The sequence below is a fragment of the Glandiceps talaboti genome, chromosome 5 (genome assembly GCF_964340395.1).
Source record: "Glandiceps talaboti chromosome 5, keGlaTala1.1, whole genome shotgun sequence".
In the NCBI taxonomy this organism is placed as follows: domain Eukaryota; kingdom Metazoa; phylum Hemichordata; class Enteropneusta; family Spengelidae; genus Glandiceps; species Glandiceps talaboti.
The window spans coordinates 9672430-9697435 of NC_135553.1; the positions used below are offsets into that span (position 1 = coordinate 9672430).

The 25006-nt window shown below is 35.6% G+C and overlaps 2 protein-coding genes across 2 annotated transcripts in view; one reads left to right on the top strand and one right to left on the bottom strand.

Annotated features, from left to right (window-relative positions):
- Positions 1-25006, bottom strand: part of LOC144435302 (bone morphogenetic protein 1-like) — a 91269-nt gene that overhangs the window by 43349 nt on the left and 22914 nt on the right. The gene's annotated exons all lie outside the window — the stretch shown is intronic.
- On the top strand, positions 8234-24434 carry LOC144435301 (uncharacterized). The gene is made up of 3 exons (XM_078123896.1): positions 8234-8295; positions 9062-9108; positions 18526-24434. The coding sequence occupies exon 3, from the start codon at positions 18541-18543 to the stop codon at positions 22063-22065; it is 3525 nt and encodes a 1174-aa protein (XP_077980022.1). The 5' UTR covers positions 8234-8295; positions 9062-9108; positions 18526-18540; the 3' UTR covers positions 22066-24434.

Below are 25006 nucleotides of genomic sequence, written 5' to 3' on the forward strand. Positions count from 1 at the left end.
TAGCACATTTTTTAGCTTTTTGCAATGTAATGATTTATAAACACAGATTTTGTCAATGTTGTTTCACATTGATTTTTCATGTAGGAAGTCATGGTGAAATTATTTCATAAATTCAAATTCTAGTAAAAAAGATACCAAATTCTAAATTAACTGCCATTTTGATTTTTTTAAAATTTTGCCTGGTAATTAGGACAAGTGAAATTAAAAAAAAAAAAAAATCAAAATGGCAGTATAACTGAAATACTAGAATCAGCCGTCTGGCACTGAGACTATATATAGGCGAACACACATGTGGTAATCTCACAATAGAGAAAATGAAAGCACATACATTTTCACTAAATTAATTAATTGAAAACAAAATTAGAGAAATCTAATAGGCTTGAGCACTGACTCAGCTGCTATGAAATGGGAGACATTGAGTTATGTTTCAGTAGAAATAGCATTTGAGTTAATAGCTTGGTATAAACTGAGATAGTTACACGCATAAAGTTCAAGAAAAGAAATTTTAACTATACCCTAATCCCAACGCAAAGGTTCACAAGCTACACTGAAATATTTACTGTTCTGGGTACTCGTTAGCACTAACTCTGCTTGCCTAGTAAGCGAGCAAATGATAGTGTCTTGCACCCACAAGTATAACAATTCAAACTTGCTTGATATGAATACATGATTGATATCAATTTGAATACATTTTGCTGACTGATTATATAAACTGATCAAACTGTTTCATACATATATTCATATAAGACTGACAGATTCATCATTAGTTTTTTTTTCATACAAATATATAAGCACAAACACGTTACTGGCAATTACACCATGCACAAGAAAAGATGTCTTTAGACATATAATATGGATTATATACTCTGGTCGTTCTATATCAAGACAACCTAATGTCTACATCATTGGTTCTGTGGTGCTCAAAATATTAGTCAAAACGTTCAAAATCTCCATTATTTTCCCCCTTCTTTCATAAAATATACTTGAGGAGATATATATTTATATTATCCCCAATATTTTTCTGCATTCGACTGGAAAATACTTGTGACCTAAGAAATTATCATACCTGTATAGTGACTTGTAGTTGGGGTCACTCGTACTTTCCTTGGCAGAAAGAAGAAACATATTGGAGAATAATATCATGTGACTGTTATTTCTGGAATTAATGATCAACCTAGCACCTACCCTCATCCTTGCAAAATACAATGTATTTTCTAAGAAATATTGTATGTTTAGTAAGTTGACATATCTGAACGTTCAACCAGCAAATTAAAGAGTTTGTGTGATCATTTGATCAGTGTGGAACTATCTGGAATATTTACACTAAAACACAAATATCACATATGGTATATGTATACATTCTGATGTTAGAATGTAAGAAGTCTAGTCAGACTGTAAGTTTACATTGCAACATGACCTGGTATATAGCGATGTGGAGTCATGATTGTTGAATGGTTACAGTGGCTGGTCTGAATTCTGTAAGTTTCTGGTTGGTGCCTCCCCACTTCTGTATGTTTTAGAATAGCTAAACATGGTGGGCAAGATTTGAACTTTGATTCCCCCATCAACCCAGCTGAATAATTAGGGACCTGGTAGGATAGATGTTGCAACGTGAATGCTTTAATTCTATGCACTTTAATATAGAGACTGCAATAGATTGTATGCTCCCCAGGGAGTTGATGAAGTATAAAGGGTGGTTGTGATGTTTTAGGTCCATGCCGATATAATGATTGTTAAACACTTCAGGTACAGTGTAGAAAAGCACTATATAAAGCCATAGACCCACCCTTTCATGTAGGGTCTATAATAAAACTAACATTATTATCATCATCGTTAACTGCTTGAGGACAATACAGAAAGGCAGTACTTCAGGAGACAACAGGTAGAAGCAATTAACAATGACCTACATTCCAACAGCCCTTAATAAATCATCGATATCATTGTGTCCCACTTCAAATAATACAAAAATGTAAATAGCTACATTGACTAGAAGCACTGTCTAAATCCTCCACAGATCATCTCAATCAATGCCAAAATGCAATAACCCGAAGTGTTGTTCAAATCCTCCACAAAATTGGTGATAATGAGATAAGAAATCCAAATCAAGTCACCCAAGGTATGCTTTGTTAGTTGGTATTTACATTTTGAGCCATTTCACTATTCTGTGACCTGATCCATATAACAATGAGTGAGATCACAAACTAACTCTAAGATTTATTGCTTTTGTACAATATCCATGTTTGTACATATTGGCATTAAGTTTTCAGTGTTATGCACCCACTGAAGTTGTCAACATCTGCAGGTTTCATTTTTCTAACCCACTAAAAAGTATCACTTTTGCATGCCCACACTACAAGTTTTCATTCTTGCGCACATGAGTTTTCATATTACACACCTCCTAAAAGTATCAGTTCTGCAAATTAACACAGTAAGTTTTCATTTTTGCCACACACCCACTAAAAGTTTTGATTTTGCAAATTCTACACAGTAAGTTTTCATTTTTGCCACACACCCACTAAAAATTGTCATTTTTGAAAACACACCAACTTTTCAATTTTGCCACACAGCCACTAAAAAATGTCATTTTTGCAAACATACTATCTTTTCAATTTTGCACAAAAGTTTTCATATTTGCACATCCACTAAATGTATCATTTTATACACATCCACCAAAAGTTGTCATCATCAAAATCTCACTTTATTTTTCTCAGTAATTGAAAAATTTAATTTCCATACGATATATATAAGTGTATGGTACAAGGATGTAAACTTTACATAGTCTACGTATACCATCACCTTGTGCAGGTAGTGTACATTTCTTTTTTAATATTAAATACGGCATCACAAAGGCTGCAATAATCAGTATATAACAACTGGTCTTTCTGCAGCTCTAATCCATAAATCCAGTGAAATTTATCAAAACAGTTGCTGAGAATTTTAAACCAAAAGATGAAAAATATTGAATTAATTTATCAACTCAGTCATAAAATCTACCTGCAGGCTTCCTACAACAAGAATATACTTGCATGTACAGGAAATTGTCTAAATTGACCAGATATATATCTAATCTGAAACTGTAGTACATTGTAAAACACTCTGTCACTTGTCTATGCCACCGAATCCATGACAACGCTGTGCTCATAAATCGTTAAACAAACACAGAATAATTACAGATCCAGCAACGACACCATATTTAAAACACTCTGTAAATGTGATATTGTGAGTGTAACATTAGGTCCGATCCATTCCATAAACTTCTATACAATGCTACTAGAGGTATGCATGCATGTAATAAAGTAATGATTCAAAAAGTTGGTGTTGTGCTGGATTTTATGTTGTTTTCAACCTTTTTATGTTGTTTACAACCATTTTACATTGTTTACAAGCATTTTATGTTGTTCACAACTATTCTAAGTTACTTAGCTACAGAACCTTGACTTAGTTTTACATATTAGAAACAGTGGAATGTTTTAGAGTACATCACTCTATGGATTGTACCATATCCTAAAACGTTAGTTGACAGAATAGACTATTTTGTTTAGGAGAGCAAGTCTGTAATATCTCCTATCATTCAATAATTTATATCGTTGATTTAAATGTGTGATAAAAACAGATGAATGGGTTGGGTAGCCAGCAGATTTGTCTTTAACTTGTATTGGTTGAATGGATCAACATTACGGTAGCAGATGTTGCATTAAGGATACTACTAGCAAACTGAGGTTGGGTAGTTACTGGATATGACTTAGATGCATGGGAATTGAACAGATGAATGTACTGATGGACTATTGATAGATGGGTGGATGGATGGATGGATGGATGGATGGATGGATGGGTGGGTGGGTGGGTGAGTGAGTGGGTGGGTGGGGATGGATGGGTGGTAGTTCGATGGGTGGGTGGGTGAGTGGGTGGGTGGATGGATGGATGGATGGGTGGTAGTTGGATGGGTGGGCAGGTGAGTGGGTGGGTGGGTGGATGGATGGATGGGTGGGTGGGTGGATGGATGGATGGATGGATGGAGGGATTGAATGTCTGTTTACTAGATGGATGGGTGGACAGGTAGGTATAGACAGAACAAGAAATCATAAATGGATATAATGGACGAGCTTGTTAACTGACTCAGTAGGTGTATGAATAAATGGTACACTGCAGGACATTGGTCACTTCACAAGAAGCTCAAATCAGAGGAAATAATGGAATACTGATGACAATTCAACCGGTACAGAAACTTGAATGTGATGCACAACATGGAAGAGAATTGTTTGGAGTACAGTGTACGCATGGATAGCTGGCCATCTCACAATCGTCTGTGCACACCAACACGTAAACTAGGTGACATCTAGATGTTATCAGCTGATTTTATCTCAAAAACACTAAGAAATAGGGTAGCCTTATCTCTTGCATATTCATGAACTTTTCACCCCCAATGCGAGTCATTCACATAACATATTTAGTTCATTATGTCACAGAAATAAGACCTGATCACACCAGAATAGAAGCCCTCCCCTGTATAACAGGCATGAATGTTGCCCTGATTGGAAATCAGCCAACTAAAACAATCAACATGATAATACATTTTCCAGGTTTGAATTTAACTTTGGGCTGGTTACAGGCAGATTTTAGCCAAGTGAACTGTTTCCGAGCTACAGTTTATGATTTTCATTAGTCTAATAGTCTATCATCTTATACATCTGGTGGTAGTCTTAGATACAATTTTTAGTAGTCTTTGCACCCTGGACTACTGCTAATTTGGTAGTCTTAGATACAATATTTAGTAGTCTGTGCACCCTGGACTACTGCTAATTTGGTAGTCTAGATACACAATGTTTTGTAGTCTATGTGCCCTGGACTACTTCAAGTCAGATTTAGTCATGTGAACTATTTTAACTCAAATTTTCAACTGACTTCCATTGGTTGAACAGACCTTATACATTGGTAGTCTAGATGCGATGTTTAGTTGTCGATTAAAGTACCCTTGACCACTGTTAACTTTCAGTTCTGGAATTTATATGATTACAATACAAGCCATAGCTCTAGTGACTTCTACATAGCAACATTTGGTAAGTCAGAGTTATAGCAATGTGAACTGTTTCAGCTGCTGTTTTGTATTGATTTCAATTGGTCTAACAGACTACCGCCTTATAAAATTTAGTAGTCTAGATACGATGTTTAGTGGTCGATATGTCCTGGACTACTGCTAATTTGGTAGTCTAGATATGATGTGTATTGGTCGATATGCCCTGGACTACTTCTAATTTGGTAGTCTAGATATGATGTGTATTGGTCGATATGCCCTGGACTACTGCTAATTTGGTAGTCTAGATACAATGTTTAGTGGTCGATATGCCCTGGACTACTGCTAATTTGGTAGTCTAGATATGATGTGTAGTGGTCGATATGTCCTGGACTACTGCTAAAATTTGCTGCACCCTGTTTTGTATACAAGTTGACTCATTCAGCTATTAATATCATGACCTAGAAAATAATTACAAATTAAATCCGGACTACTAAAAATCTACAAATGATCACCACGACAACTTGCAGAACATTTGAACGTCATGATAAAAAATTTGATAAGAATTTGTCTATGTTCAACTAGCATAGTTTGTTTTTAGATGGAAACTTAGTGACGAATCTATTCCTGGTTGATAGTACGTACTACTTTTGAATACTGATGTTTCACTTCCACATTGATTCCTTCCTACAACAGACATACATACATACAGAGACAAGTTAATTTTCTTGAAATGTATACACCTGCATGATTTGTTAACACCTTAATGGCAATGTGTGAAATGCACAACATACAAAGGTGAAGATAAAATAGACAAATATGTATTTGTAGAAAGAAGGCAAAGAGGGAGGGTGGGGGGAAAGGAGAGAGAGAAAGACAGAGAGAGAGACATACATACATACATACATACATACATACATACATACATACATACATACATACATACATACAGACAGACAGACTGACATACATACATACATACATACATACATACATACATACATACATACATACAGACAGACAGACAAACAAACAAACAAACAAACAAACACAAACACAGACAGAGTAATTACAAACTGCAGCAAAGCTTTAAAAATTTACTATATAAATACTGTGCTAGAGTTCTGCTAAAAAAATATGACAATTTAAGGAAATAGAATTGTTCATAGGTACATGTATATCTATGTTATCCATACACATGACTACTTAGTACATATAGGTATCACTAGGATTTGTAGGTATGCACTATATACTCAGCAGCCATATATGCAATCTGTGACATTAAATACAAACTATAAAAGTTAATGTTGAAACTGTTTAAAAAAAAACGCATGTATCATACTCGACTCAACAACAGCTGATACAATGCTATAAAAAACTACTGAAAGTATACAGATTTACTACATTATGATTCTACCATGCTATGTACTGGAAAATAGAACAATGATTTGGGCTATCATGTTAAATATTGCTAAATAATTTATAAATATTGCTAAAAAAAATATACATTATTCTCATTCTTAATACTTCAAATACAAGTCATCACACCTGTTCACACTTGATGATATTAAAGGTGGACAAATGTCCTGTATTTATACACATTTTTATTCTGATTTTTTCTTGCCAAGAAATCAAACATGCTCAAAAACTGAATGACTTTTCAAAAAAAATAAATTCATAGTTTGCTTCAAACCATGATATGCTCAAATACTTTTATTTACTATTTTCAAATAATTTCATTCACTGCGTAGAATTCTCAGCAACACTGAATTTGTTAAACAAATATGGCGGTAAAATACCTGATACTTGCAATATTTCAATGACTGATAGACGGCCTGCATTAGTTGTTGTTGACTATAGTACCAGCTCTGACTGGTTTGTGTAGGTTTATATTGTGGTCACAAAACAATCATTACCATACTGTTTACAACCTACGTGTCCCACTTTTTATACCATTATATATATATAAAGCAGGCAAACAATAGTTAAGGTGAATAGGGCATTCCTGTACTGTACTTTCAATACAATCACCATAATATTGCTCACAGCCTATAACTGTCCCACTTTTTTGTGTACAGGTGGAATTTCTTTATCTAAACAGTTTTTGCCAATACGCCTATTACAGGGTGCATTCTCCGTAAGGTCATAACATATAGCAATCCATCTCAACAGTTTTTTTAAGACAAATATTGGGATGGGAGAGGGGAGAGGGGAGGAGTGTTCATTACATAAACTGATGTGACATACATACAGAACAGTAGCAATCACATAGACATGACACTCAATGGTCACTGAAAAATGTTGGGACAAAAACTGCCGAGTCAGCAACTTTTGCTTTGACAAGAAGATGTTACATGTAAAACATGTCTTGTGAAGACCTTAATATTAAACACAGATTACTTCATTATATATTATGTTTTCAGTCACACAGTCCGTGTACTGAGTTTTTTTTTTTACTAATTCCACCAAACCTCTGCGATATTGATACATAACTACATTTGTATAAACTCATCGACTTTGAAACCCCCCCCCCCACCCAAAAAAAAGGTATGAAAAAAAGTGTCTGCCAATAATTTTTTTTGTCTTCTCTTCAAAAGCAATTAAATTATTCTAAAAGGTGAGGTTCAAGGACATTTTTCTTATTTTTTAGGGATGAGCCAATTCTTTATGACTTTGTCAACACGTACATAGCTATTCTTGAAGTACCCGCCATGCGCTGGTTAAAACCAGTTTTTACAAGGTTATTGGTATGAAAGCCTGGCACTGTCAAAACACTCCATGCAGAATAGATTACAAACCATGTCAACATCTTAAATACCCTATCACTCATTACAACAGTTGGGCCCTGGCCAAGCACCACGCATTACACGTATTAACAGACACACCTAAAAAAAAGGATGACACCCATGTTTTCATATACAGAAATTAGACCCCCTCCCCCTCCCCCTCCCCTTTATTTGTATCCTCACTAAAAATAAAACACCTCTGAAACTTGACTTACGCAGTTACCAATATTTGCTGAGTTGACAAAATTATACAGAACATCAAATTTTCAGACTCAGCTGATAATTTGAATATTATAATTAGCCAGTCCCAATAAAAAAAAGGAAATAAAATGGACATGACACAATGCACACTTGCTACCCTACAACACCCCTATAATAGAAGTGGAAGAGCCCAATATTCGTATGTTGAAATATATTTAGTCCTTAGTTTGTGTGAGTTGAAACTCTACTTTATATTTGCTGTACAAGCATACAGGCGGAACTCTTGCATACCTAAAGGTAGGTACCTCCATGTTTCTACACTTTGAGATAGTTCTGCTCATGTCAAAAAAAAAAACATCCTCGCAACACTTTCCGCCATTGCATAGAGTTGTATATGTTTCATTTATTATAGGTTTTTGCAGTCCTATACTTTATGCATGGAGCAAAAAATCCACAGTAGTAGGAACACACAACATAAAGCATGTTCATCCCCTTTCTATGTCTACATGAGATTTTTTTGGGGAGGAATATTTTTTTATTTATCTTGGATTTTACACTCATTTATTTATCATTTTTTATGGGGACAAGGTTGAATAAATGCATAGAAGTGATTTTTTCTAGGTGTAAAAATGTGCAAACTTCTACATTTCACCACTTTTCTAGCCACACCCATAGAGACATACAAATTTGCAAAATGGTCTGATTAGGTTCTTTTAGTGCCTGATTTATACGGCTCTGAACATATTACCATTTTTTATTATTGCATTATATTTTTACAAATCCTTTAAAAATATGACTTTTTTTTGTCTCATTATTTTTTTTCATAAGTTTTGAAATTAATTACCTTGTTTATACAGATAAGCAAAATTACGAGGAAATGTTTTCATCAATTCCTAATTTTCTGTCATGTTCTGTGATATCTTAGTTAAAAAACCAGCTGTAAATGTGTTCCCATTTTCTGATATGGTAATTTTTAGTATGGTGACCAACTCCTTAGCGGCTTAGCTAATTGTGATGTAATGAAAGACATATTTTTAGACAATTTTATTTATCATTTTCATAGGTTGTGACATTTGACCCAATAGTTAACTAGATTTCCATAAACCACAGGTAAGTCATAATTTTCAAAATTTGCAGTTTTCAAAATTGTAAATTGTTGACTCTGCCTGCATGCATGGGTTTGTTAATCATCTTCAGAAATCAACATTACAGCTGGCTACCACTTTTCATTTTTTTTCACAAAATTTAAATGCTTGCACCAACTTTTTACATGATTATTAAGATTTTGAAAAAGTGACAGTATTATGCAAAGTAACATCCCGAACCCCCCCCCCCCCCCCCCCCCGTTACCCCTTCCATTTCATCACTCCCTCTAAACTTCCCAACATTCATGGTTCAGCTATGATTTATCCAAGCCATGATTCACCACTCTTGAATTCACGTCTGCATAACTTTTTCACATCTTTTTTATCTGTGCTAATAAAAGTCACAATTTTCAATGACACATTTTTGAAAGGATAGTCAACTTTTACAGTGAGGGGTGTCGGAGTCATCAGATGTGAAACTTGAGAATTACCATAAAGTAATTACGATTCAGAAGGTCTCTGGAATTCCAGTGACAAACATCCAAATCCTTGAACTCAGAATAACTTTTTAAACATGTGACTATGAGTCATCTCATTTGCATAATTATCTGTTCAGTCACGGGACAGTTGTGCTACATTTGGCATAAACTTTTGCCAAAAATGCTGTTTTCCAATTTATCAACTTCAAAACATCATACATTTTTTGTAATTCTGGAACTTTTTGAAAGGAAAGTGATAATAAACAAAGTCGATGCAAAAAGTTTTCGTCAAACATGACTACCTGCAGATTTAGCGAAAAAATTTACATTAAACCGAGATCGTGTTAGAAGTAGTTTAGAAGTGCTCATTTAACATACTTAAAAATGACTAATTACACATAACGGAAAAAAGAATAAAGACTAACTGCTGAAATTACAAATGACTGTAGTTTCAGCTCCGCAAAGTACGGTTAATTTATAACTAGTTAGCCAGGGTTGGGTAGAAGGAATGACATCACCTAGTGTTGTCACATTCCACAGTGGGTATACACTCTACAATGGTACGATTCTTTTACTATTCTAGTAACCTTGGCTCTACCACAATACATCAAGTATTTTCTATCATGTAGTGTACAGTAGCAGGAAGCCATCATAAATCTATCAAGTCTTCTAGTCTGATCTTTTGACCTGGGTGTCAAGGATGGCATGACCTCTGTCCTCTTAGACCACTGAAGTCAACTTTTGATCCGGATGATTCCAGTTACAAAGTATTTCTACATGTTCTACTGACACGTCATTCTGTTCAGTTTTTTATACTTTCTATGCTGTACTCCTAATTGTATACTTGATTTTCTCATTTTTCTATATTACTTGGTCATATTTTCAGAAAGTTAAGGTCAACCAAACTTTAAAATGTTGCAAACTGTCAATATAATAGGGCTATCCAGATGATAAATAAGAATATACTTTTTGAAGTTATCTAAAACTGGAGACATCTGGAACGGTAGAATAAATGTTTATGACACTGTCTGATCATTGTGCCCATCTATTTAGTTCTCAGTGTATGATAGCTTAATTTAAAAATGGCAAACCTCAAGATCGATGGACCAAGTATACCAGCAATAACTAAATTATTGTACTCAAACACATTTGATATTTACTAATTTAGACACGTTTGATGCTACATGCAAAATGAAAGATAAAATAATACCCGTCTGAGAGTCGTTAGTTTTTTGAATCCCAGGGTTCACAAGTTCTCAACATACACTTCCAAATTTTGATAATTTTAATTAATTAATTAATTTTGACTTATCAGAACAAGTTGCACAAAACAGAAAAGCTTAACAAGAAAAAGAAAAAGTCTGTGCTAAACTACACAAAATATTTATCTACGTCAAGGGAACATGTTTTATTTATAGTGGAGAGAATCTGTGAAAATTGATATAAAGGGTGTCATGAGGATTTTTTACTGGCCTTTAATAGTCAAAGTAAACACTTGATACTTTGCACATCCAGACAGACGGAATTGCAAAATTGTAACAGAATAATTTCAATAATTGCCATTAAAATACTTTAGATATTTAGCACTTGTATAATGAGGCAGGCAGACAGACGGAAATTATATCCAAGAAATTATCATACTAAATTGTCTGGCAGTTTAACAATTTTGCTAATGTGAGTTTAATTATCATCTACAGTGTCTGAAAAGTGGATTAAAATTTCCAATATATATTCTGTAATCTGCAGTTTCTGGAAATTTCTGCCCCCCCCCCCCTCCCCCCCCCCCCCCCCCCCCATTGTCTATCTGTCACAAAACAAACTAAATTTCCTCTTCACTTCACATTTGTGTTGAAGCAATTTGTTCATAAATATTACTTTGTGCAAGTTTGATAAAACAGCAAACCATTTAAAGTTACTAAGTTTACATAGCGGGACAAATGAGGAGACATATTCACTATTTGTACATAGCAATCCGTATCACAAGACCATCAGGATCATAGTCAATATTTCATGTTTAACCATAGATCCTCCACCCAGGAGGGGCTATGGTTTAACAAAGCAGACTGTTGGATTACATAAGGTCAGATGAAGTCAGGTCAGTTAAGGTCAAGAGACAAGTTGTACTTACACAACTAGTTAACATACTAGTAATACATTGCAGGCACAGTGGTTAATTTTTCAACACAACTGTAGAGTTGATGTGTTGATTGGGACTAGACTGTATGTAGGCTTTTGGATATTTTATTTCATTTGTGAACTTACTGAATTTTTTGTCCACTTTATTTTTGGATTGATATAGAAAGTGTTGAATTGCTTTAGCTGACATGTAGATTGTTTGCTGTATTGTTGTTTTGCTAAGAGTTAGTTGATTACTTGATGAGTCAAGTATGTAAGTAGGTAGGTAAGTTTGTTGATTGGTTGGTTGGTTGGTTGGTCCGATTAGTTGGTTGGTTGATTGGTTGGTTGGTTGGTCTGATTAGTTGGTTGGTTGGTCCAATTGGTTGGTTGGTCTGATTAGTTGGTTGGTTGGTCCAATTGGTTGGTGGTTGGTTGGTAGTATTTCTGGGGTTGCATTAATAGTAGTGAAGTCAACTGGTAAAAGGCTTAGCCTAGAGTCCTGGGTGTAGAGAGTTTCTTGAGGTAGTAACACCAAGACAAGTACCTGGGTGTAGAGAGTTTCTTGAGGTATTAACACCAAGACAAGTCTCTGGGTATAGAGAGTTTATTGAGATAGTAACACCAAGACAAGTCCCTGGGTGTAGAGAGTTTATTGAGGTATTAACACCAAGACAAGTCTCTGGGTGTAGAGAGTTTATTGAGATAGTAACACCAAGACAAGTCTCTGGGTGTACAGAGTTTCTTGAGGTATTAACACCAAGACAAGTCTCTGGGTATAGAGAGTTTATTGAGATAATAACACCAAGACAAGTCTCTGGGTGTAGAGAGTTTATTGAGATAGTAACACCAAGACAAGTCTCTGGGTGTACAGAGTTTCTTGAGGTATTAACACCAAGACAAGTCTCTGGGTATAGAGAGTTTATTGAGATAATAACACCAAGACAAGTCTCTGGGTGTACAGAGTTTCTTGAGGTATTAACACCAAGACAAGTCTCTGGGTATAGAGAGTTTATTGAGATAGTAACACCAAGACAAGTCTCTGGGTGTACAGAGTTTATTGAGGTATTAACACCAAGACAAGTCTCTGGGTGTAGAGAGTTTATTGAGGTATTAACACCAAGACAAGTCTCTGGGTGTAGAGAGTTTATTGAGGTATTAACGCCAAGACAAGTCTCTGGGTGTTCAGAGTTTCTTGAGGTATTAACACCAAGACAAGTCTCTGGGTATAGAGAGTTTATTGAGATAGTAACACCAAGACAAGTCCCTGGGTGTACAGAGTTTCTTGAGATAATAACACCAAGACAAGTCTCTGGGTGTAGAGAGTTTATTGAGATAGTAACACCAAGACAAGTCTCTGGGTATAGAGAGTTTATTGAGATAGTAACACCAAGACAAGTCTCTGGGTATAGAGAGTTTATTGAGGTACATAGTAAAAACCAAGTCAAATCTCTAAGCTAACAAGCTTTATACCTAAACAGCTAGGTGTTGTTAGGTTGTGAGGGAAAAGTTGTTTGCTGTAGTTTACGATATTAGATTGCATAATACAAGGGACACACACACAACACAGAGGGTGGATGACCTACCCCAGACATTTCTATTAAAGTGAGAACAGTGCTGGCATTGATTACGTTGCTAGACAAAAATCCTAATAAATAGCACTCACAAAGAAACTGGTATGGTATTTGTATAGCGAAATAAATAGTCGTGTGTTATTCTAGGCAAACGCTAACGGGCACATCACACCTTGTAGACAAAGAGTCCAGCAGCTAGCATTCATTACAAGAGTTGTTGACATATGCCGTAAGCTTTTACTCTACTATCAAGAGTGTGGCACATGTGTAATCTGTCAAACTTGGACAGTGTCCACCTTTTCATAGACTGATTTGGATAACGCTATACTATATTGCCTAGGGTTACCAAATGGTTATCAACTATGACGCAAACAGCTATACACATTTTTATCATCTTGTTTTTTATATGTTGTTTACAGGGGTATGAGCCGAGCTAATTTACAAACATGCATTTTTTGTTGTTGCTTGTTTGGGGGGGGGGGGGGGGGGGGGTAATTTTATTGCATGTTTTAAAAGTAGTTGTAGCATTGTAGATATAACCATCACTTGCTACTGACACAACTCAAACCTCGTCTGGAGGTCCGGAGGTCTGGAAGGATATCATAAATTATAAATGGTTCGATAACATAATTTAGTGTATGTATAATAAATCATCTACAAGGTGATCAGGTTATTTTTTTTTTTAAAAAAGGACAGGCATGTACCGACATCAAATTATACTAGAATAGTTTAATCAAGGTTTCATGTAAGGATTTTCACTTCAGTAAAAAAAAAAAAGCTTGCAAATTCAGTTTGTGCCATGTTAACTTAATGGTTTCTGGTTAAAGTGGCCATATGGATGAGGATTTGATATTTATTTTGGATTTTTAATTAAAAAACAATTTTATCATGGCGTCCTACTTGAAAAATCAATATGAAGCAACATATGCCAAGTCCTTGTTTGTAACCCAATAAATTGCAAAAGCTTAATAAACGTGTAAAATCTTTTACTTGTTACGTTTGTTTTAGCTTTTTGCAAAGTATTTACAAACGAAGACTTGGCATATGTTGTTGTTTCACATTGACTCTTCAAGTACAAAGCATGATAAAATTGTTTTATAGATTAAAAATGCAAAATAAATACCCAATCCTCAATAATATAACCACTGTAATAAAGCATTATATATTTATCACATATTCAATGAAGCTTGATATGTTTAATTCACAGTTCTATTTTTGACATATTTTGATTTTCTTTCTTTTTTTAAATTCAGTCCTTTAACTGCTAAGACCCCCACTTTCTGCTGAAATTTTTGATTTAAAAAATATTCATACATAATATATTACATTACATTTAGAAATATATATTGAGATCACTGAGCACAGCATCATAAAAGGTGCTCTGGTATAAAGCATGAGATGTCCGTATCCAGAACACTTCACAATTTGTCTTACAATAAGTCTTACTGGTAGTAACAGAGTAGGGTGAAATTGCATTTTGTCCAAGTTCAAAATTTTCCTTTAGTTTTAAAAACAAAGTCAAAAATAAGGGAAGGGAAATTGAATTGTTAATGTTCAGAATATTCAATAAAGTGTACTTTAATATCTTATCAATAGTAATAGAAGTGGAAAAAAACATATTTTGTCCCCGTTTTCACACTTTTATAGCATAAAAATCTTATGTTTCTTACTCAACAAAACTAGAGCAATATATATGAACATGTAGTCAAAGTGATGTCCCATCATGCCTTGCAATGAGGGGGGGGGGGGTGTCAGTAAATAGACAATACTCTCTTTGTAATTTCATGGTAAGCCTTCAATAATTAATGGATATTGATTCTAAATTAATCATACAAATAAACAACTATGTGATAAGAAACACAAACAAGTTTATTTGATCAGGTGATGTTGAATGTAGACATCAAATAGTCTAAATGTGTTTCATTAGCCAGACTATTTGACCAGTGATCACCTTAACTACAGAGCTGATGACCATAACTGGGTTTATCTGTCAGATATAAAATAAACCTGAATAACCTTTTACCCTCTACCATGACAACAGTCACGTAACACTACAGCTCACAAAACAAACACTATCAGTTTTTTACTTATCTTTTTCAAAAATTACATTTTTTTTTGTATAATACTGCTTCTGGGAGTGTTAGTAAGTGATGAAGAGATGGGTTAGTAGATAAGGGGGGTAAAAGCACCACTACTTTCTCCAAATTTCACCATTTTCCATCAGCATTTTTGCTGTTCTACACAGTATCTTTGATATTTCTCTTAGCTGATGTAAGCAATTTTCTATAACTGTATCTTCTAGTACTTTATTTTAAACCGAATACATTCAACTTTGACTATTCGTGAGTAAAGGTGTAAATCATAATGATACCGAATGGAGACTAGACTATTCTCTATCCTGTAGATGGATTTGATATAGTATAACACAAATTCAGACCCAGCTATCAAATAAAACTATTTTGAAAATTGTGATAACTAAAATCTATCATGTTGTCATGGTTACAGACCTCATTATTTCTTTTTCCTGACAATCTACTGTGAGTAAAGTACAATGCAATGACTCATGAGGTCAACTGAGGTCAACAGTGTTAATTTATTCATCTAGAAATAGATTGTTTTTTACAGTTTTATGAATTCATAATGAGGTCTTTACAAGATTGATGGGTACACCACACCAGCTGTAGTGTCAAACCCTGCCATCTGTCTGACCCCCACTGTTTTTAGTTTAATTTGTATTTCGGGTAAACTGATGTTAGAGTATTTTGTTAAACTTTCACTGACTGTCTATAAACTGTTCACCTTGGATACTTCTTTTGGTTTTTTTTACATTGCCATGGTTACAGGTAAAAAGACTGCAGCACAACATAGTTGTAGATTAGTTGTTAGTTAAGAGGAATGTAGAAACACTGTTGGGTAATGAAATATCCATCACTTGTTAAAATACAATTTTTGAAAATACTGACCTAATATACATATTTTTCTTTATCAAATCAAAAGATATTATGATCATGAATTTCAGATAGAATCAAACATCATATTAAATGTTTTCAGAAATGTTTTTATTTTTTTGGGGAAGGCTCAAAAACACTTTTCTGAGATATTGTTGCTGCTACAGATATTCAAAGCTACTGGCTTTGAGTTGGTCATCTTCTCATCCACATTGCATTAAGTAAGATCGTGGAGATACTTCCAAAAATACCTTGAAGTTCATGACCACATCATGCACTTACTGACGGTACTCACTTCCTTAGCATTGAAAGTGAAAAAAGTTTAGTTGGTAATGTTGTAAATGTATTAAGAATGTTTTCCTAAAACCAGGAGAAATGTTGTTTTGCATTTGTGTGATACACATCATTTCTACCATTGAGGAGTTTGTTTGCTTTTTAGGCACACTACATGGGATTTGTCATTGGTGCTTCATTTGCATATATGTATCATTTCTGTTGTTCCTGTTTATGCTTTTGGTGCTTCATTAACATATCTTTTGTCTATAGCTTTTTCATATCACATAAGCACTAACAAAAGAAATTACACCTGATATTCAAATGAAACCCCAACTGACAGGGCACAGAATGTTATCTGCCAAGAAATCATATTCATCTCTCATTTACAGAAAATTTAGAGATGCATGTCCAACAAAATACAAAACAATTGTTCTGACCTAAAACGTACTTAAAACATTTACGACAACTCCAGCTACACTTTAGTTTCCCTTTCACACTTCTCCTCATCTTACTATTACAACATCCTTCCAATAAGTAACAACAAAAGATAAAGGTCCTAGGAAACAAAATTCAAATTACTTCCTAAGTTTTATGCCCATGCCTGACAAATTGTCCTGCTATGCATGAGCGTATGGGCTTGCAATGGATGATTCCAAGTTATTTATATCAAAGTTTCATAGTGACATGTATGTAGATACAGATGGGATCATGACTGCATGGCTACACCGTACCTAAAATGACTTCTGCATGCTAAAACTAACAAAATGAAGGCAACTATAAATTAGTCCTAGTCATATCTGTGACATCAAATCTCAAGATCGCTCTTTGTGTCTAGCTCAATGAGGTCCTGAGATGAAATTTCAGATTCAAATGAAGCCACCCACACAGTCATTAACATCATGTCTTTGTTAATCCATCACAGAATTCTGCCCAATACAAAAGTCAGTGTTTATTGGGGGAAGTTATATAATGTCCAAATATGGTATATTTGTCAGCACAGGATTTATTTATTTATTTATTTATTTAAACTTTATTTAAAGAGGGCTGGAAATCACACAGATAACCAGGTTAGCTAAAAGCTTGTCTTCCCCAGGGCCCTCTAAAAGACAACAAAAACAGGATAAGTTAAGACACACAGAAATACAAATATACGACAAATACAATATACGGGATCAATAAAACTGACAGAAACACTCATTTAAAATATGCTTCTATAAAATCTGTCTTAAAAGTGCTTGAAGACGGTGAACTCCGAAGTTTTTCAGTATGCTTATTAAAGGTGATTGTACCAGCATGTCTTAATGCTTTGGGCGTTGTCATTAATTTTGGTTGTAGGGATATAAACAACATTGTTTTGGTTGCTGTATCTGGTATTGCGGGAATCAGAGATGATACACTTTTGGTCATCAATGCTACTTATACATTCTTTACACCATTCTAACAGTTGGAATTTACTCATTTGAACGAACACCTAGACGGTGGTAAAGAGATGATTCAATACCATGGCTAGCATCTAGACTAATTCTAAATATGAAATCATTTTATAGTCATTACAAATCATCAGAACAGAAACTTAGCAATACATAAATCAAACAAAAATGACATCAATATCAAAAAGTAAACCTTGTGCATGAGAGGTAAATCAATATGTCAATTTATAAAGTGCCAAAATCTACAACAAGTTCTGTTGAGCGACACTGAATGTTTAAACACAGGTCCAATCTTACCAAATACTAAAATATCTCTATTCAGTGGCACTGTATGGTTCGACCCAGGTCCATTCTTATCAAATACTAACCCATCACAATTTTCATGGTACATCATTACTTGGGACTAATTTTCCATTGCAGGTAAACCTGGGTCACACTTGTAACACCAGATGATTGTGCATGTCAACTAAAAACATGATAAGTCCTCCTCTTTTGGTCACATACTAAATTTACCATACATTGCAACAGATGCTTATAACATTTGGAACATGCTGGTTCTAATCACCACATTACTTGTTGGACTGGTAACAATCCTCTGTTTGGTTATTAAATGCTTTCAGCACTTAAGACCAAAGATGGCAGACACCAAAGTTGAAGACCAGGTCAACACAGAAGAAACCGTTAAGAAGCAAGTTGGAGAAGAGGTTGGGAAGGTTGATGGACAAAAAGAACCTGATGCTAAAGTTGAAAATGCAGATGAGAAAGGTTCAGAGGAAACAAATGGAGAAACTGCTGAAGCCGCAGCCCCAGAGAAAAAAGAAGATGGTGACAAACCAGCTGAAGTAAAGGTTAATGATGCTGAGAAAGAGTCAGACACGACAAATGGTGCTGCTGAGGAGAAGGGCCCACAAGCTACAGATGGAGATGCCACTAAAAATGAAAAACAAGATGGTGGTCAGGAAGAACAGAAAGATGATAAGCCTGCAGAGGAGGTGGTAACAGCAACAGATGACAAAACAGAGGTAAAGAAAGAGGAACCTGCATCTGAAGTCACAGAGCCACCCAAAGAATCAACAGAAAAGACAGAAGAAAAGGCAGAAGAAACAAAAGAGGAACAAACTGGAGAAACACAAAAAGCAGAGGCAGAACCAGAGAAAAAGGAAGCTGAAAGTGTAGACCCTGCTAAGGAAGAAACCGATAGTAAAACAACAGAGACACCTCAAGAAACAACAGAAAAGACAGATGAAACTAAGGATTTATCACAAGGTGACGTGAAAGAAGATGTCAAAGAATCTCCCTGTGAGGATAAAGACACAAAAGAAGCTGAACAGCCAAAATCTGAACCAGCAGAAACCGAATCAACTGAGAAGGCTGAAGACAAAGCTCCAGAGGATGCACCCGAGAAGCCAACAGATGAAGGTGAATCTCAAACAGAAGCTTCAGAAAAGAAGGACGAAACCGATAGTGCTGAAAAGACACCTGAGGAAACACCAAGTGAGGAGACTAAAGTACAGGAAGCAGAGCCAGAAAAATGTGAAGAAAAACCATCAGAAGGAAAAGCTGAAGAAACAACAACAGCTGATGAAACGACAGTTTCAGCTACAAGTGAAACAAAAACAGAGACATCAACGACAGATACACCAGCAGATGAACCACAGGCAGCAACAACTGAGGAAACATCAGATAAAAAAGAAGGTGAAGTAGATAGTGAAGAAAAGAAGGAAGCACCATGTGAGGAGGCAAAAGAAGAAACGGCAGCAGAACCAGAAAAATGTGAAGAAAAACCTGAAGAAACAACAACAGCTGATGAAACGACAGTTTCAGCTACAAGTGAAACAAAAACAGAGACATCAGTGACAGATGCACCAGCAGAAGAAGCAAAGGCAGCAACAACTGAAGAAACATCAGATAAAAAAGATGAAGCAGATAGTGGAGAAAAGAAGGAAGCGCCATGTGAGGAGACAAAAGAAGAGGCAACAGAACCAGAAAAATGTGAAGAAAAACCATCAGAAGAAAAAGCTGAAGAATCAACTGTTTCAGCTACAAGTGAAGCAAAAACAGAGACATCAACAGCAGAAGCGCCAGCAGAAGAACCAAAGGCAACAGAAACTGAAGAAACATCAGACAAGCAAGATGAAGCAGATAGTGGGGAAAAGAAGGAAGCGCCATGTGAGGAGACAAAAGAAGAACAGGCAGCAGAACCAGAAAAATGTGAAGAAAAACCATCAGAAGAAAAAGATGAAGAAACAACAACAGCTGATGAAATAACTGTTTCTGCTACTAGTGAAGCAAAAACAGAGACATCAACAGCAGAAGCGCAAGCAGAAGAACCAAAGGCAACAGAAACTGAAGAAACATCAGATAAAAAAGATGAAGCAGATAGTGGAGAAAAGAAGGAAGCGCCATATGAGGAGACAAAAGAAGAGGCAACAGAACCAGAAAAATGTGAAGAAAAACCATCAGAAGAAAGAGCTGAAGAATCAACTGTTTCAGCTACAAGTGAAGCAAAAACAGAGACATCAACAGCAGAAGCACCAGCAGAAGAACCAAAGGCAACAGAAACTGAAGAAACATCAGATAAAAAAGATGAAGCAGATAGTGGAGAAAAGAAGGAAGCGCCATGTGAAGAGACAAAAGAAGAGGCCACAGAACCTGAAAAATGTGAAGAAAAACCATCAGAAGAAAAAGCTGAAGAATCAACTGTTTCTGCTACAAGTGAAGCAACAACAGAAACACCTGCAGAAGAACCAAAGGCAACAGAAACTGAAGAAACATCAGATAAAAAAGATGAAGCAGATAGTGGGGAAAAGAAGGAAACACCATGTGAGGAGACACAAGAAGAGGCAACAGAACCAGAAAAATGTGAAGGAAAAGGTGAAGAAACAACAACAGCTGATGAAATAACTGTTTCTGCTACAAGTGAAACAAAAACAGAGACATCAACGACAGAAGCACCTGCAGAAGAACCAAAGGCAGCAACAACTGAAGAAACATCAGATAAAAAAGATGAAGCAGATAGTGGAGAAAAGAAGGAAGCGCCATGTGAGGAGACAAAAGAAGAGGCCACAGAACCTGAAAAATGTGAAGAAAAGCCATCAGAAGAAAAAGCTGAAGAAACAACAACAGCTGATGAAACGACTGTTTCTGCTTCTAGTGAAACACAAACAGAGACATCAACGACAGAAGCACCTGCAGAAGAAGCAAAGGCAACAGAAATTGAAGAAACATCAGATAAAAAAGAAGATGAAGCAGATAGTGGAGAAAAGAAGGAAGCACCATGTGAAGAGACAAAAGAAGAGGCAACAGAACCAGAAAAATGTGAAGAAAAACCAACAGCTGAAGAAACAACTGTTTCTGCTACTAGTGAAGCAAAAACAGAGACATCGACAGCAGAAGCACCTGCAGAAGAACCAAAGGCAACAGAAACTGAAGAAACATCAGATAAAAAAGAAGATGAAGCAGATAGTGGAGAAAAGAAGGAAGCACCATGTGAGGAGACAAAAGAAGAAACGGCAGCAGAACCGGAAAAATGTGAAGAAAAGCCATTAGAAGAAAAAGCTGAAGAAACAACAACAGCAGAAGAACCACAGGCAACAAAAACTGAAGAAACACCAGATAAGAAAGAAGATGAGGTAGATGCAGAGAAAAAGGACGATACAGCTACTAAAGAGGAACCTAAGGAAGAGACCACACCCGAAGCTCCAGAAAAGAAGGAAGAAAAAGAACCAGAAAGTACAGATGAAAAATCAAAAGAAGAGGTAAAAGAAACATTAGAAGAGGCAGTTGAGAAAGTAGCAACTGAAACTGAAGTTGAAGCAACAGCTGCATCAGCAAAAAGTGAAGATTCAGCTGCCGAGACAACAGAAACAGAAAAGAAAGATGAAAAATCTGACCAAGAAAAAGCAGAGGAGGCTACTGCTGAAAAGAAAGTAGAGGCAGACACTGATGAAAAGAAGGGAGCAGAAAGTGAAGAAACAAAAGAAGAGCCAAAAGCAGCAGATGCAACACCTGAGAAACAGGAAGATAAACCAACCGAAACAAAAGATGAAGAAGCTAAACCAGAAGAACCTCAGGCATCTTCTGAAGCACCTCAAACAGCTGATACAGACACAAAAGAAGCCACTAGTACAGAAACCAAAGAAGAGCCCAAGGAAACCTAATTTGGAAGCTTGTGTATTCAAGACAAAGTAAACACTGATTCAGGAAAGCTGAAGAATTTGATAAAAGTATGGACCATAATTTGTTTTATCAGAAGAATGTGACAAAGTGTGTGAATTTCTGGCAAGAATGGCAAGTAATTTTAGTTGTACGGTGGCTGGGATGGAAAAAGCTGTTTTGGATGTTTGACAAGACTCACAACACATCTCAGATTTGATTTATGCAAAGGAGTCCAGATTGATTAATTTTTTTTGGTACCTCTTTGAATTTGTTACATTCAGCTATAAAAGTGACAACAGGAAATTGGTAACAACACGGATCATGATAAGAAGGTTCTACAGACATACAACTATTTTGTCAAAGTACATTTCTGTTATGTTGCAAAGTAATGAGAAAGAACTTCAAAAATAATCTCTGAACGTACTGAGAATCTAATTCACACTACATGCAAGCCAAAACATGGCTTTATTTTTTTTTTTAAAAAGAGAGAAAGAAAATGTGTATAAGTACAGTGTACTTGAACAAGCCATCAGCTGGTGTTATGAAACAAACATTTTAGTCCATGTACATACATTACAAAGACCTGATATTGGTTCCAAGATGCATCGTGCATCGCCACATACAACAGCATTTGGTTTTGCACACAGAGGGTGTGCATACACTGTTCAGGGGGTGGTTGTCCCCTGACCATATCATGTTTGTTCAAGTAAAAATTACTTTTGGTTGGTTAGTATTTACTCTTTCTAGTATGAAACAAAGACAAAAAGAAGTCAAAGTACCCACATACATATCATTGGCTAATGCAATGCGTCTTGGAACCAGATAATCAAGTCTTTCTCTACAAGATGAGGTCAGAGGTCAAACTAGTTAAGACACAGAATACAGAGAGTCCATATCCCACTTGTACATCACGAAGACATTTTATTTCAAAGCATTCCTTTCCTAAAGGGCCAGTACACGTCACACATTATAGCACTGATCTAGAATGTCATGATTTATGTAATTGAACACCTTTTTGGACAATAAGGGTTGTGAAATCTTGTAAAATTTGCATACAGTTTCAAACACTGTACCATAATTAAGTTGGGAAATTTTGGTAGGTTATCCTGTTTACTGCACTGTTGAGATGCATTCTTAACTGGTTGTACCTCCTAGCTCTTGTATTCTCTGCTTGTGTTGAGCAAAATTTCAAACGATTCACATTGCCACACCCTCCGAAAGTTGTTATCATGGTTATCCTGCACCCGTAGGGTTAAATTTACATAAAACATATTTAAATAACACGTAAATTACCACATCAAGTAGTGTAACATGTGTATATCTACATACAGATTCATTTGAATAATGACAGTATGACTAGTTGTCATGGTTGCAGGAACTGCACGCTGTCATGAACCAGGCTATTGGGTGAAAATTTTCAATTTGTTATTATCAGTTTTGGCAATGTCATCATTACAAGCAGAGACTATCAGGGGCTATCTCGACAGCACAGTAAAACGGCTACTGGTAGGTAAATTTTACCTACTTCCCAACCCAAAGAAACACATTGGACAAAGTTTGTGTATTCAGGAGGCATTTATGCAAGTAAAAGTGGACAAAAATTGGTGCCTTTACACCAGTCACTGAAGTGAGTCATTTCTTACTAGCGATATCACATATTGTCACAAATACAAAAAATACTAAATATGCTATTCCTGTCATTTTTAGCAGATACAATGTACAATGTCTTAACTTTACTAGCATAGAGATTACGGTTACTGTCCAACATTCATCTTGATTTAGGATATACATGTATTAAGATGTAAAATATCATTATTAACACACAATATTATTTGAGATAACGAAAAGTTGGGAACACTTGTGAAACTTTTCTATTGCTTTAAAGTTTAACTGAAATATTCAGTGTCTTTCCAGACAGTTGCATGAATCTCTCTGTTTTACCATAGACCCTCCACCAAAAGATATTGAGTGTCAGAACATCCTCAATGTTACACATATTGATCCACAATCATTAACAAGAGTGTTATTTTTTTTAGAACAGAATGCTATGAATTTTCAAGAAACGCGCCATAGTAGTGAACTTGTGTGTGAAAATTTTAGACCATCTGTAAAATGCAAGGAAATCTGCCTGTCAGTGTCAACGACTGAAATGAGTAATGTGAACTTCTTTGCGCCTTTTCTGTGCTGTGGTTTACTTTCATATTTACTGACAGAAGCCTTCATACTGCTGTTTTTTTGTTTTGTTTTATAATTTAGGGAACAACAAAAAAAACAGTTCTTCTCTATAAGTCTTCTATGAGAATGGTGCTATATAGAACAACTGTCACAGTGACATAATCAACTTTATGCTGCAAAATAAAACTATACAAATATCTGAACTGCCTGTTCAATTCATTTGAATTTGAATGAATGGGAAAACTACAGTGAAATTGCTGGGCTTTACATTTACAGCAAGGATGAATGTGTGAACAAATACACGATTACAAATTCACATGGTCTACTATGGATGTGTAAGGAATAAGAAATTCTCCTTTCATTTAGTCTGTACAGTACACCGTGACGGGCCACCCTCATGCATCACCCAAACCCCTTTCAGGAGCAGGCCCATAAGGGCATAGTGACAGGACATATCTTACAGTCTATCATTCGCTCTAACCAATAAAATTGTCAAAATTCAGCATACCCTCTAAAATTCCTGCTATACCTCAAACCTCTGGTCATTTGAAAAGACTTTGAATTTCATACATGTATGTTTTGTAAGAATTCAATGATATGAATTACAATAAGTATTTCAAGGCCTCAAATTTTCACTTAGAACAGGGTGATTTAATATATATCTTTCCATCCTTTTCCTCGAACTTTTGTCCAATTCAGTTGTTTTCTTCATTGGATGGATCAGTCTGTTTGAATGGGAAACAGTGAGAGGGTTTTTTTTTTTAGATA